General features: G+C 41.6%; 1 protein-coding gene across 1 annotated transcript in view; it reads left to right on the top strand.

Annotated features, from left to right (window-relative positions):
• The first annotated feature begins 455 nt into the window (after positions 1 to 455).
• LOC146234291 (contactin-associated protein-like 5) overlaps positions 456 to 15,050 on the top strand; it is a 43,756-nt gene continuing 29,161 nt past the window's right edge. Inside the window, exons 1-3 of the mRNA XM_084688498.1 lie at positions 456 to 528; positions 7,528 to 7,638; positions 9,826 to 10,019. Coding sequence (XP_084544624.1) covers positions 456 to 528; positions 7,528 to 7,638; positions 9,826 to 10,019 — 378 coding nt within the window. The remainder of the gene's footprint in view (positions 529 to 7,527; positions 7,639 to 9,825; positions 10,020 to 15,050) is intronic.

Genomic DNA, 15,050 nt, shown 5'->3' on the forward strand with positions numbered 1-15,050 from the left:
AGAGCATCCCCCTTTGACTCCCCCTCAGCAGTAATATGCTAGTGTACCTTCATGATTTATGGAGTTGTTGCTGACTGTGTTGCTGTTTGATATTCAGCACACACCTCCAAAGCCTCAGCCTTCATGCCCTTCACTTTGGGTCGACTTTATTATGGGGAGTTCCAAACCCAACACCTGAACTGGGAAGAGCCCTTGTCTTGACACAGTCCTCTCTAAGCTTATTTTAGGATGAGAACCTTCAGGATTTATCAGTACATATCTCGGAGACAGAAATACCATGGGCTCGCATCTTAGGAGACGGCACTTGATTTGAGTATGCACCCATCCTCATACCTGTCAGGGCGAAAAGTGCTTACATGCAAAGTGTGTCACATTTCAGTGGATAATTCTCTAACACTTTGGGAGAAAATCTCCCTCAGTCACCCACCTGTCTTGTCAGTGTGTTGTAAGCGATTATGTCACCCCAGTCCCCCCTCTACTCCCCCACTCTGATAATCTTGCTCACTTGTCTGTATCCACTGAGGGAAGGTAAGGAACTTTTAATTTACTTTTTTTTCCTGGTCTTTAACAGCAGTTGGAGAACACTCAGAAAATGAGAAACAGAAAGCAGTAGAGAGAGAGAGAGAAAGATTTAGAGACAAATACATAGAAAGAAAGATATAGAAGAGAGAAGGACAGAGAGAAAGACAGGGAGAGCTCTGGTGCCTAAAATCTTCCCTCATGGCTTGGTGCCGCTAGTGCTAGCAGCATCAGTCCTAACGTGCTGACCACAGGGAAATGTAATTATACGACCACCAACTGTTTTACGCTGAGTCACGGCTTCAGTCGGGGCCTCCTCTATTCCAGCCCGATGACTTGCGCCACAGGGGTGGAACTGAAGTGTTTAAACGTGTTCCTGCACACATGTTGAGCTGGCTGATATGAAAATGTTCAAGCTGTGTTCATAACATGTTATCACCCACTGATAAATAAAAGTGGAAAGATTACATGTTTGGATCCATTGGGCGTACGTTCAATAATTGACTTCAAGTCATATATGATGTGTAACCTAATTGTAGGGAAAGTATACTTATCTGTTTTTAGATTTTGAGGTATTTATGAGGGGAGAGGTCAAAGATTTGCTATCATTCGGTCTCTCTGTCTATCTCTAAGAGTAGGGAGGGAGAAGGAGAGGTTCTGGCTGCAAGAAAGAGAGAGAGAGAGAGAGAGAGAGAGAGAGAGAGAGAGGTGAGATAAGAAGGGAGGAAGAGCAAACAGCCTGCAGCGCAGACTGAAGAGAGAGAGTCCACATGAAATCCCTTCAGAGTAAATTTGCTCTAGAGCTGTGATGTACGTAATGTACATTGGCAGATATCTCACTTCCCGTCCTTATTTGGGTCTTAGATAGCAGCTTGAACCACTCGACAGAAGAGACATCTGCTGGCGAGTGATCTGTGTGCAGTCAAATCAGGTCAGAGGAGATCCAGTAGGCCAAAAACAGGCAGAAGCCGTCATTCTTCAACATGGCGTACCGTGGCAGAATGTCTAGCAGACAGCTAGTTAGCTTTTGTGAAGGGGAATGTTATCAGCGGGCCTCCAACTGAGAGAGGATCATATCCATAAAACATGAAGCCTCTTGTAACAAAGAAGACTGAATGGATCTCTAATGGAGAGAGTACAGTAGTCATTGTAATCAAGCTGCTAACAGTTCCTATTATGTCCTCATTGTCCTTAGTTGCTTTTCACAAACACACACGTACATGCACATACACTTTGCCGCGCTCACTCACACACACAGCTCTGCTCATCGGCATCAACAAAGCCTGCTCTTGCAGTAAGTGGAGGAGCTCCACCCCACCTCACTGCTCTTCTTGTCCTGGCAGGGCTGGATCAGGGGAAGAGGACGCTCAGATCACTGGCCTCTTAATCTCCTGCCTGTTGGAAGGCCTCTAATCTCACTAGATTAGAACATGTGTGTGTACATGCATGTATGTGTGTGCTTGTGTGTGTGTGTGTGTGGGGGGGGGGGAATGAGTAAGAGTACAGGTGTGCTACTTTAGACCTACAAACAAAATGCCTTGTGTTTTTACATTTAGTCATTTAGCAGACGCTCTTATCCAGAGCGACTTACAGTAAGTAAAAGCGTCTGCTAAATGAATACATGTAAGTACAGGGACATTCTCCCCTGAGGCAAGTTGGGTGAAGTGCATTGACACAACATCATTTGTCATGGCCGAGACTCGAACCGGCAACCTTCTGATTAATAGCACAATTCTCTAACCGCTCAGCCATCTGACTCCCTTTTCCCACTTGGCATGCCCTTACCACACATAGTCTACATTTTCAGTGAATTATGACTTGTATTTATTTTCTACTATCGTACACTAATCCCTATCCATGATAAAGACTACATACTTAATGGAGTCTTGTTGGTAGAGCTTTAATGAGCTCTTTTACCATGAACAACTCATTACCCTTTTTTAAGGTGTTAATCCCTAGCTGTTTTTCATGCCTCAGAAAACAGGTAATAGGCTAATGAAAGCCTGTGGGCGATTTGATGAAACAGTCAAGAAAATGTATCTCAGGATTTAAGTGGTGTAGATATAGTTTGATTGGATTTAAGCTCTCATTGACTCAGGACAAGGTATGATACCCAGCAGATACACTATTGTGACTGGTTGGTAAATAACATTGCAGATAGTGGTTAGGTTCTTGGAATATAAAATTACATTTGTACAGAGCATAATGAGCTGTATGGTGTGCAATTGTCAAGAAGCTGTTTACTTATCTATTCATATATCTTCATATCAAAATGCGAGATGGGATGGGTTGTTTTTTTGAGTGAGTAGATCCCCTGATACAAGGGTGAAAAAGGGGGGAATGTTTAGGTATATTACAATGGAAATCAGTTTCATTAAATACAGTCAGCAATGGCCTGCATGACCGAGAATTCCTCAGTGTAAATATTTATGTTCAATTATCTGTATCATTTTTGTGTTTTTGCTTTCAAGGCCATCGATTCTTGTGAGAGGTACTAATGCATTGGTAGAAGAGAATAGGTTATCTGAACAAGAATGTGTTGTCAGAAAGGCCAGGAAATGTCATCTTCAATCCCCAGCCAGAAGCGTTTAATATAGTATGTGAATAACATATGATCAGAAAACGAATGTAGTGAAAACTAAATTGCGAACACACACACAGTAGTGGAGATAAAAAAAACTCTGGAGTTGGCTTTAAAATATATGTTTATATATATTTTCAGCTCTATCAAAAGCTGTCAAAAACGATGTCAGCGAATTCCTGTGTGTTTTCTACTAAAGAGTCACTGTTCAGCAGAAGCCAAGACCTCGGGAGGAAAGGTCTACAAAGTAGGTCTAGGATTTCAAACAAGGCTGATGGTCTTCCAAGAGTCAACTTTCTTCAGAGGAGCTCCGTGGTGATCTCCCTTTTTTAACCATCACAAAGTAGATTTTCTCTTCTTTTCTTTTAACATTTCTTTGACTAATGATTCATATTACCTGGTAGTGGGAGCAAAGTTAGAAGTCTATTCTTAAAGAAAGGAAAAAGTAACTATACACAGTCACAGTGTTTCATGAACATCTTATTTTTTTCATGTTTGTTTCTATTAACAGGACTTATAATTTTCTTATAGGCCCATGCTCTAGTTGTTGGTTTGTGTAGAATGGGTGTTTGAATCCTCACATACACAGGCACACCTCTATCCAATAACAACCAAGATTACATTGTAACCAATGGATTTAAAAGGAGAATGTAAAAAAAATGTTGACTTGGAAACACAATCAATTTCATTGTTGTAGTTTTTTTTATCCCAGTGCATTGTGGCACCACACATGTGGCAGGTGGTGCTTTTTAATTACCATAGGACTGTACCTGATGCTACTGTGAGAGGTGACAATTAGTCATTTTAATGGTGGTAATGAAAGTGAAAGACTGCCTGGGTGGAACGCGTGAGGACAGTCGGAATGCCGACCAGAAGAAGAGGAGGGAGACTGAATGTGTTGATGAGAGGGAACATGATTCATACATTTAGTGGGTGTCACCGTATGATTGACTTTTGGTTTGACATTTTTTGCCTCTCACATAAAAAACCCCATTAACGAATAAAACAAAATGTGTGATTCAAAAAGTCCCTTTGTGTAGGCTACTGTTAAAACTGTAGGCTTGATGCTGATTGCTTTTGCCAAAGGTTTATGGTCCAGGACACCTCCGTCAGAGTCATCCGACAGTAGTAGTGATGACAAGCTATAATAAGACCAAATGAACCAGAATGAGAGAGGAGGTGGATGTTATCCCTTTATTTACCCCTAGATCTTGTTTTAGTTCTAACCTCAACCTTAACCGGCTTTAGTCCTGACTCTAAACTTCTGTATTTCGAAACAGGTTTCTTCTTTCTTTTCATGCCACAAACTGCTGTACTCTTATATGTTTAACAATTGCAGTTTGCATAGACAGAACCATTAGGTTAGAAAATGGGACAACAATACATTAAAGGCCTGCTTGTGCACATACTTTTGTAGAAATTGGTTGAAGGATGGACTGCATCTGGCTTCCATGTGAGCAGTCTCAGCACAATATGAAGATAAAAACACCTACTACTTAGATTCATTGAACTCCATTTTAAGCTCTACTTTCTTTCAAGGACTGAGTAGTCCAGCTACACTTGAAGCAAACCTAGATGCACGCATATCATTCACCAAGGGCAGTTTTTGAAATCCAGAAGGACAAGAACCAATGAATATGATGCAGTAAACAAAACAAAAGAAAGAGGAAAGACAGCTTCTTCAATCTTTACAGACGTCTTCCCCTCTTTCCATCTGTGTGAAAGGTTGAAAGTTTCTCTCTCAAAAAACGCTAAGAGCTTAAGGACACATCCAAGTGATTCAACATCCTGTATGTTTCTGAGCGGATTTCAGCCTACTGTCCATTCCTTTAGGTACTTAGTGCCCCCATAGTAAGATTAAGGCAGGGTATCATATAATTCTCTGTCCACACCGCCTCAGAGCTTAGAGTCCAAACCTCACTTTCAACCTGTTTTTCTTATCCTTTTTGTACAGAAAATGTAAAGCCTTTTTCCAGGGTTAGAACTTGTCTCGACTGGTGTGTAAATGGTATCTCCTCTGATGTGCCTCGGAAACACTCACACTGAGAAATAACTAGAGATCTCCACAGGCTACAGACATCTCTCCACCTCCTGCCCTTTCCACCTTCTACCCTTTTCTTACCTCTTTCATCGCCATCCCCCCTTCTCCCAGCTGTCACTCTGTGTTGGTAGAGATCGATTCATAAACCCCTGGCCATCGTTTTCTGATGTCAGGCTCAATGAACAGCTTCTAAAAGGTTAATTAGCTGAATAATCAGCTTAAGGCGGGGAAACTAAAACTAGCACCCATTGGGAATGTAGGCATGCTCATTTTCCTGAGCCTGTTTTGCTATGTATTTAACCACACCAGTCACAGCAACGGGCGTAGCCATGGGGCGGACATCTGGGGAATCACGTCGACCTTAATTTCAGAACACTGTTCCCCATGTGCTCTTGCTTGTCAAATCATTCAGTAAAAATGCATGCAGGGGTGAGGCCAGGGTGAGGCTGGCGTGAGGCTAGCCTCTCAGCGGACGCTGGGAACGCCACTGTTCACCTGCAGATGCCCTGTGGGATGTGTCCAGGACTGTCAAGAGGAAGAGAGGAAGGAGGGGTCAGTGACAGGTCTGCAGTTTGGAGCTCATTCTCTGTCCAGCTGACGAGGGAGAAACCTGTCCCCGGCAATCACACAGCGCCGGAGATGAGGAAGAAGTGCTCTCTAATGAGGAGGGGAGAGAGACAGGGAGGTGGAGGCGGGCAAGTGTGGAGAAACAGCATCAGGGGGAGAGAGAGAAGAAAAAATATCAAGAAGCTTAGACGTGAGTGGGAGGGAGGAATAGAGTGCCAGGGAGAGTCTAAGGTTATGAAATAGAAATTATGCATGTGTAGGAACAGGAACCTTCTTCTGTGGAGAATGAGAATTGGGAAATCTTTTTTACTCTGTCCATTTCCAATACTTACCCAGTGAGACCAGGGCTGACCACAGAAAATGCATGGGGCTGGACTAGCACTGAAATAATGAAAACTTTTGACAGACAGCACAAGAATGTGTGATATGTGCCTGAGAAAATCCCTTTAGCAAAGTGAATGCGACACAGATGCTTTGAAGCCACAATTGAATAATACAGCATACTAATGGTTTGTCCCTTTGGTTTTCTTGACACTGCTCCAAGTAAATAAATGTATGTGTCAAGTGACGAGTAAGGGCAAACTGCAAGCAGCAAAAGAAGAAAAACTATTTGTGGTCTTTTATCCGAACAACGATTGCTTGTTGTTTTGTTTAGAACTGAAAATGACTCTGTCCCACAGTGGCAGATTAAAGAGACGGGTATCCCCTTCGGACACAGACGGATCGCTTCAAACACTTGCAGAGCAGTTTGTTGTCGGTCATTTCAAGGGCTCTGATTCTGCATAACCCAATCCTTAGAGTAGAACATTCCTCGGGAGATGAACCATGCTGTAATATACTGCAGAGCACAATAAGATGTGTACAATAAAATGTGGAGACTCAGAATATTCAAAATTCTATATTATCTGGTTCAAATCGATGATGTATGACACACATGACTAATCTCTCGGAAAGAGATTAGTTTATTTCCTTTCATTCCTGTCACATAGACGATGAGAGTGAGAAAACAAACTTTTACTGCGGTGCTCCATCATAAAAGTCACATTGACTGATTACAAAGAAGGTAATTAGACCACATATCCCACTGCACAAAGAATAGCCTGGCTTGATAAAACCTGAAGAAAAGGTTACAAGACGGAGTATTCCATCGGCACATGAGTGACTTTGAGAGGCTGTGTCCAGGTTCATCCCTGACTCCCACCCATTTATTACACTGTTTCCGGTGTCATTGCAGTGTAATGAGTTGGCTTCCACGTCTGTCCCCACACTGTATGATGTAATTTGTCAGGTATTGCAGGCAGTAAACTCTCACTTGATAGTCATCAATCATTCGCGGGAGGCAGAGTATGATACTCAAGGGGATTACACAAAATAAGATTTACACATTGGGATCAGTATTGCATAATGAATATGTGGTATATCATACATTGTCACTTACAAGATGTGTAAATGTTTTTTTGGAGTTTAATGACATATTAAATATATGGTAATAACTAGTCATCTCACAAATACAGGAAATTGCCATTTAAATGTAATGAATTTAGCAGATACTTTTATTCAAAGCAACTCAAGGGTCTGTCCCTATGTGCTGCAGATAATCAAGGACCAGAAGTGCACAGTTCTAACAGTAGCTTATACCTCAGTGGTTAGAGCCAAGGAATGAGCTGTGTTTGTACACAGTAACATTATCTCAACTACAATATTGCATAACTCTGCTCATAGGACAGTGCAATAACTGAAAGATTCAATGAACACTTAAGGTCAACTGAGCCCGGAGGAAGTCATTAACCTGATGCTGGTGCTGTTTTGTTCCCTCCAGATAACTGCGACAGCCCGTTGGTGTCCACGTTGCCTCCATTGTCCTTTCAGAGCTCCACCCAGTCCTCTCTCAGCACTGGCCCTCAGTATGCCAAGCTTAACAGGCGAGATGGTAAGTACAGTTAGACACAACACTCTCTCGGTTGTTGTTATCAACATTCTTGCATTATCCTCACGTGCAGTTGACTGTAGATTACCTGTGTTTGGTGAAATCTTGAGGCTTCCACCTTGGTTTCCAGAGATGTCCGAATAGGAAAACTAGTAGGTTTTTCAACTTACTAGCAAAACTGGGTCATGTGACTTGGGACATTCAGTTGATGTTGAAGACATTAACCAGTGTCCTATCATATTGTGCTACCAATCGGAATGTGCCACCAGTATTGCTGGGTTAGCTACAGTTGCAAAGTCTGGCCAAACACCAGTCCTAGCTTTATGTTCGCTCCAGAATAAACATCAAGACTTTAGCTCTGTCAATGAGCTTCTAAATCTCACTCAGAACTGTTCAATACTCAGATAGAGGTATTTAAAAATATATTTGTTCCGTAATCCATACCAATCAACCACGCATGTTTGATCAAAAGATAGTGTATATTAAAATGGTGTCATTCAAGATTTGACTTGGTTGTAAAAAGGTGTTGCCACCTATTATAGCTAGAATTCAACACCTGTTTTTGATTACACACTTGCTGTGAATCTTGTGTTGTTTTCCGAGTGTATTTTTAATATGGACTGGCGTAAAATGTTTTCAGACTAGTTGATTTATGAGTGTGTCCACCTGTGACATCTTCATAAATATGCAACAATCAAATATAGACATTCTCATACATATTTGATATGCCACAAACACATTTTGCACGTCTATCATATCCTAACTGTATCTCAGGTTATTCTTAGCGGTGGCCAACCTCCGCTACGGGTGCCTGTAACAACAGCACGATGCTGCTCCCTGGGGGGCTCCGTAAACGATGCTTCCTCCGTGGTGGAGACTCTGGTTTGATATTCTGCACTCATCTGCTCCCATGGTGTTGTGTCCCAGCCCACAGCGGCTGAGTAATGAACCTTCCTGCCAGAGCTGACCTGTTTCTCCAGCCTGATAGCTGGGGAGCTTGTGGGGTTACACACACATCTTCATGGAGCACATGATACATTATGTCTCAATATCTACACTCTGTTTCTTCCATGTCGCCTTGCATGATCTGTAGAAATCTAACATGAGATCATGACAGTGTGTTGAGGAACATGATTAAGTGCATGCAATGTAACACACCAACACTACCGACCATTAATCTTTGTCTTTCGGCATGTCTGCCTCGGCAAGTTTATCTTGGAAGCAAAGTCAATAGGCTATAGGTTATCAGGACAACACCCCAACTGTATTTTCTCCTAAAATATTTCTATATAACAGCTTGAATAGCAACTTGAATGTCAGACCAGAATAAAAGCTGTTTTTGTTTCGTTCTGTTATCTTGATGCTTTTAACTCTTGACCAACAGAAGATATCTAAAACGTGAAAGATAATCCATGTGTGGATCACAGATAAAGAGATCATACATACAAAGTACAGACAGGAAAAACCAGGCTGTGGGAGCAGATGAACAGACACCATCACTGACGACTTATTGTGTCCTCACACTCAAAGTCAAGTTTGGAGAATAGTATTTTTTTACTAATTATGTTGACTTATGATGGATAAAAAGTTCACAAAACATGTAAAGATGCCCATCTGCAGACTTTGGCAAGAAAGGTCAGATCAATATAGGGAACCATCGCAATAAATCCACTATAATCCCATCCAGCCCAGAAATAGAAAACGGATTTATAAATAATTTCATTTATTTATAAACTGATTTATTTATAAACCTCAATGTCAACAACGCAGTTCAGTTCCCCATGCTAGCTCAGAGTTCATCCATGGTATCCCCATGTGTACAAGTCACTGTACAGCATAACTATCTCTGTGATCAAACACAGCTGTCCTCACTCTCTGTATTCCCCTCACCCTCTATTCTTAAAGCACATGCTGAAAGTACTGTTCGCCATCTGTTTGTGGTGCGCGTGTAGCCTTCTGTATTTTCATGTCGAGTGACACCTATGACAGCTCAGTCAGCAAGTTTGGCTTTCTGGCTCACGATCTCTCTCTTTCTTGGTCACTCTTTTTCTTTCTCTCCTCCCGACTCTCTCGGTCTCTCTCTTACCTCTTACTACCTCTATCTTCTTTCATCTCTCTCTCTCTTTCTCACCTATTCTCTCTCCTCTCAACATTTCTGTCCCGTGACTCTCTCCTCTGTGCTCTCCCCAGGAGCGGGAGGCTGGTCTCCCCTGGTGCTGGACAGGCAGCCCTGGCTGCAGGTGGATCTGAGAGACAGGATGGAAGTGACAGCCGTGGCCACACAAGGGCGCTACGGCAGCTCTGACTGGCTCAGCAGCTTCCTGCTTCTCTACAGTGACACGGGCCGGGCCTGGCAGCAGTACCGGCAGGACCACGGAGTTGGGGTGAGTCTTGTTTGGGGGGATCGGTGTCAACTGTATGGTGCTGCTACGTGCTGCATGATCATGGACCGTAATACAAGCTCAGATTTCCCAGACTTGTTCATTTAGGTTTTAACCTGTAACAATATCACACAGTAGTCTGAACACATCTGATATCAATGCAGAATAGCGTTTAAAGTTATGAACTAGTAGAAGAAACGCTCTGTCAGTTATGTTAATCCCCGAAAGTACATACCTCAAACAAGCTTCATAAACACTTATTTCAGAAGCAGACAGGAGAATAAAGATGGGCATCTTAAGGGACAGACTTCTCTTCCTGCCTGTCAGCTCCCACCTACTAAATGCTGAATGTGATGTTTAGCTGTACTAAAGATCTGAATCAAGCTGGAAAATGACATTGCTAAATAAGACCTCTTTGCTTCTCAGCTCTATCTCCCCTCGGCAGTTGTAAGCAATGCTTTCAAGTATTCTCTTCTTTTCAGAGATATTGTTGGGGAGAGATAGGAGATGATCAAGAATGTTGAATTCTTGCACTTTGCTATCTTTTAGAAATTCTTTCAGATCAGGGGTTTTAGCTAAGAGCCTTTTATTCATGACTCTAACACAGAGTGAATCACATGATAATTACGATAATCATATTCATACAGTATATCTTTAAAAACTTGGAGTATAGGATGGACTATGGAAACAATGGTATTTATTTCAAGTTGTGAAGTGCTGAGAGCAACGCCAAAGCTCATCTCTGAATGTCCACATTTGCCGTGACTGACTCACACAAACATAAAGTAATCCGATAACAAAATATCATCTGTGCATGGACACACATTTTATGCACGGACAAATATCGGTCTTGCTCCTGATCATTCCTCAGCCAAACAGTCCACTGAATGGAAGACCACAGAGGCAACAGCTGCATATTGCTACACATAGCTGGAAGGTTTAAGTGCACTCCACTTAAAGGGCCTGACTGACTGAAAGCCCTGCTGCAGTGAACAGCCATTCCAGTATTCCTTACTGCATTGATGGAGGTGGAGCCACCATTGGATCCAGCGTGGTGGTCTTTGTTCTGTCAGACTCCAGTAACCTTGACGCTGACTTCACTCCTCACCTCTCACTTGTTACTTAGCGCCAGGCCAACTTTGATACTCTTTTGAGTGGTTTGCAAAGTGCACAAGACTTTTTGAGTGCTTTCAGCCCAGTTATTATCTTACACCAAATATATGGATTTGGGACACTGGGAAGATTTGAAGGATGTCATGTCAATGGTTCATGTTCAAGGACATGGTCTGCTTGTAGCTTCTCTTGACTTTGCAGGACCTGTGTTTACTTTATGGTAGACTTATTGTGCTGAAAGAACAGTAGGAAACCATGGAGGAATTGAGAAATTTTAACATGCATCAAAAACTTATTTTTGGGCTTATGTTTGGGACTTGAACTAGTAAGTGACAAGGAGTAACATACTGATTCACCTGGAAAAATGTAAAAGATTGACAGTTAACTGACCTGTTAATAAATTATTACTTGAATTTGATAACCATATGCTTTGCTAATGGACACAATATAATTAATACTTATAGCATATTATATACAGAAAGCATTCAATGTAGAGATTCATGAAAAGGATCTCCAGTCAAAATCATAATCATAACAATGTTAACGTTAGACATTGTGAGGATATCAACCAATATCTCAGTTGTTCAAGTGGTCAGTTCTTTCCATTAAACAGTTTCTCCCAGGAGTCTTTGGGGCTTTTTGTCTTACTTCATACAGCGACTTTGTCCTTGATAAGAAAAGAATGTCACTGTGGTTCAAACTCTTGAGCTGCTGAGGTTTCAGAAGTTCAACCTCATCATAATTCCCCATGAAAGGTGTCAGAAAAAAACATCTTTTGATGTAGGCGCACAAGGTACTTTTTAGAAGAACAAAAAAGTTGTTTCTTTAATCAGAGATAGGAATTGAGAGAAAGAACTCTTAAAGAGACGGATAGAGACAGAAACAGACAGCTGAAAATAGAAGCTGAGGGTGAGAATAACAACAGAAAGAAAGAAAGAAAGACAGACAGAAAGACAGAAAAAAGAAAGAAAGAAAGATAGAAAGACAGACAGACAGCACCTTTTAAAAGAATTGTATTCATTGACATGCTGCTGGTAATTTTCTCCAAGTCCCAGGATCAAAGACATTGAAAGACCAGTGCAGCTGCAGCAGATACGTCCCTGCATACAAATTGGGGTGAAGCTAAAACAGCAGGATTCATTAGCCCTGTGTGCTTCTGTCATCTTCCTGGTGACAGTGTGGATGTCACACTGCCTTAGGCTGGAGGGAAACACAAGCAAACACATCTTTCATTAGTTCCTGGAGACCAGCTCCAAGGTCCTGTTCCATTTCGATGGATCACATGACCAGAAGTCTGATCATGTGTACTCTCTCCCTCCTATTCATCCCTTGATTCCAGCACCATAATCTTCCATTACATGGTGGCCTGGGCGGCCTGTAGGTAATCAATATGGAGTCTATTCCCATTTGAGGATTGATTGGCTTAGACCATATGGTCTGATGCTCAATGGAGATCTTCCATGGGTTTAATTGATATTGAGTATGTGACTCATTTAGCTGTTCAGGAAAAGGACAAAGGGTGTTGAGTTTGTAATTGTTCATGGATCTTCTGAGAACCAAACCCAATCATTTGTTTTCTTTAGTGATCAATATGGGCCCTTAATGGCATGATCTCAGTGGGTTAAATATCTATCTGATGTCTTGAATCAGTTCCGGGGAAACAAGAGAAATACTTTTATTAGGATTTTAAAATTGAGCTTCAGTCTAGCTTCAGAGTACCACATGGAATAAGGCTTTGACTGTATGATTATATGAGGAAGGTACAATCTATTGACGATTTGGGTATTGGTTTGTTTGTATTTGACACTATTTCACTGAAATACTGGATGTCTCTGTTATGCAGCTATGTTTCAACAATGTTTCTGCAATGTGAAGATAGTTTACTTTTATAATTCATATTGTATTCAGAGAAAACCAGCAGCTCTTGACAAGATTTCTAGAAAAACTTCTATGTAGGGGTTAGAGCTAGCTTCAATATATAACCTCCCTCTCTGCTCTCATGAATGAGTCATTGAGTATATTCACTAACTGTAAAATAAAAAACTACAAGAAAAGAAAACTTAAATCTAATCTTAAATCTAACTTAAATCTAGTTTAATTGTATTTGTACACAATTAATACATTTATTATTTAAATCACTGAAATAGAAAATTGACACCTAATGAAATTGTGTGAGTGCAGGTTAGTATTATTTTGTCAATCATCTTTCATGTTTTATATTCCTACTTGGGTAACACTTTATCCAATGCTTTTTGACATTTACAAAGTGTTAAGATAATAAGACAACTCATTTTGTTTAATAAGGCATAGATAGTTTTCACTTTAGATTAGATCATGCAAATAGTCTTCATTAACAGTTAGTACATTCTTTATATAGCAGCCAGGAATCAAACTGGCAACCTTCAGATTACTGGCCCTATGCCCTAACCGCTCAGCCACCTGAATCTCTGACACAACAGCTTAGCTAATTATTTAATAATGTATTGTTAATGTTTTATAAAGGATGAACTAACTATTAGCCAACACTTCGTAAATGCAAAAAAGCGTTGACTTATTATGAAGTGTTTCCCATACTTTCAATTCAAAATCATGATCGTATTTCAATTTCCTTTTACCACACATCACCAGAGCAGCAGCAGATCACCAGATGTGATGACATCATCTCCAATCTCAAGTCTCATCCCAGGTGCTATTCTGTGTTTTCCCTCTCATTGAACATAGTAAATAATAGATTTTCCTCAGATGTTTGCCTATGTGCAACTGTACCGGAAAATCTGATGCAGTGGAAGAAAGTAGCACTCCCTTGCCTCCCCCATAGTCCTTACCCCTGCCTCCCTCTCATGCTCCCCCCTTCTCCCACCGCTGGCCCTTCCACTCCTGCCCTATCCTCTCTTCCCTCCCCATGGGAAAGCTTTGCTGTCTTAGCCTCTCTAATAAGCCTGGTAACCATGGCACTCAGGTTTTCTCTGTATTTGACACGTAAACAGGTGTCAAGGGTTGGGGTTACGGGGGGATTAAAAATAACAAACATCCGGTCATTTCCTCCCGAATGCCCTTCATATTTAACCCTGTGTCATTTATTTATGAAGTACTTCTCTATTCTAAACTGCTCTACCCTGCTGTACTCTACTTTTTCCTGCTCTTTTATACTCTACACTGCTCTATCCTGCTCTGCACTACCCTGCTCTACTCTTCTCTGTTACTCTTTGTTCTTATGAAGCTCTCTTCCCCTCTGTCTCCAACTCTGTATCTGTATCTGTAGATACTTTCCTGGAGGTTTTCAACACTAATCTAGCATCTTGATTTTAACAATTATTGGTTGTTGTGTTGAATCTAGTTACGTTACAACTAGGGTTGGATCAATAACCTGCTGTAAGGTAGCTCTGCAACAACATGATGAGTTTCCTCTCGTGTGTTGGGCTTGATTATGTCTCCAGCAGTAGCAATGCAGCACACGCATGCAGCTACAGTAGCAGCAGAGCACTCTGCTTCACCCAGGGACAGGCAGTCATTCAGCTGATGTCAGTGACTCGAGAGAGGACCACACGGGAGAGGGGCAGTAAAGACCTCTAATGACAGAGGGGGGAGGATTCAGGAGTTGATACAGAAATAGAAATAATGAAGTCAGGGTGAGGTTGGGAGCTGTTCATGTGGACAGTGACTAACCTGAGCCCTGGGTTCATCTGGGAGCTGGGAGCCCCCTCGGGCCTGAGTCCTCAGACTCAGGCATCACATCCGCACTCTAATTACCAGGATGTATTGTCACAACTTTTTTTTTCCGATATGGAATAACAAGGAGCATTCTGGGACATGGTTTGTCCTCTTTACGCGATACACTCCATGTCTCTGGAGAGAGTGAGGTGGCGTGATGCAAGACAACTGGGAAGGGGGGTTAGTGTGTTAAGCTTCTCGCTCGCAGGT

This window comes from Hypomesus nipponensis, chromosome 23, assembly GCF_054491055.1.
Source record: "Hypomesus nipponensis isolate SF chromosome 23, ASM5449105v1, whole genome shotgun sequence".
Lineage (NCBI taxonomy): Eukaryota > Metazoa > Chordata > Actinopteri > Osmeriformes > Osmeridae > Hypomesus > Hypomesus nipponensis.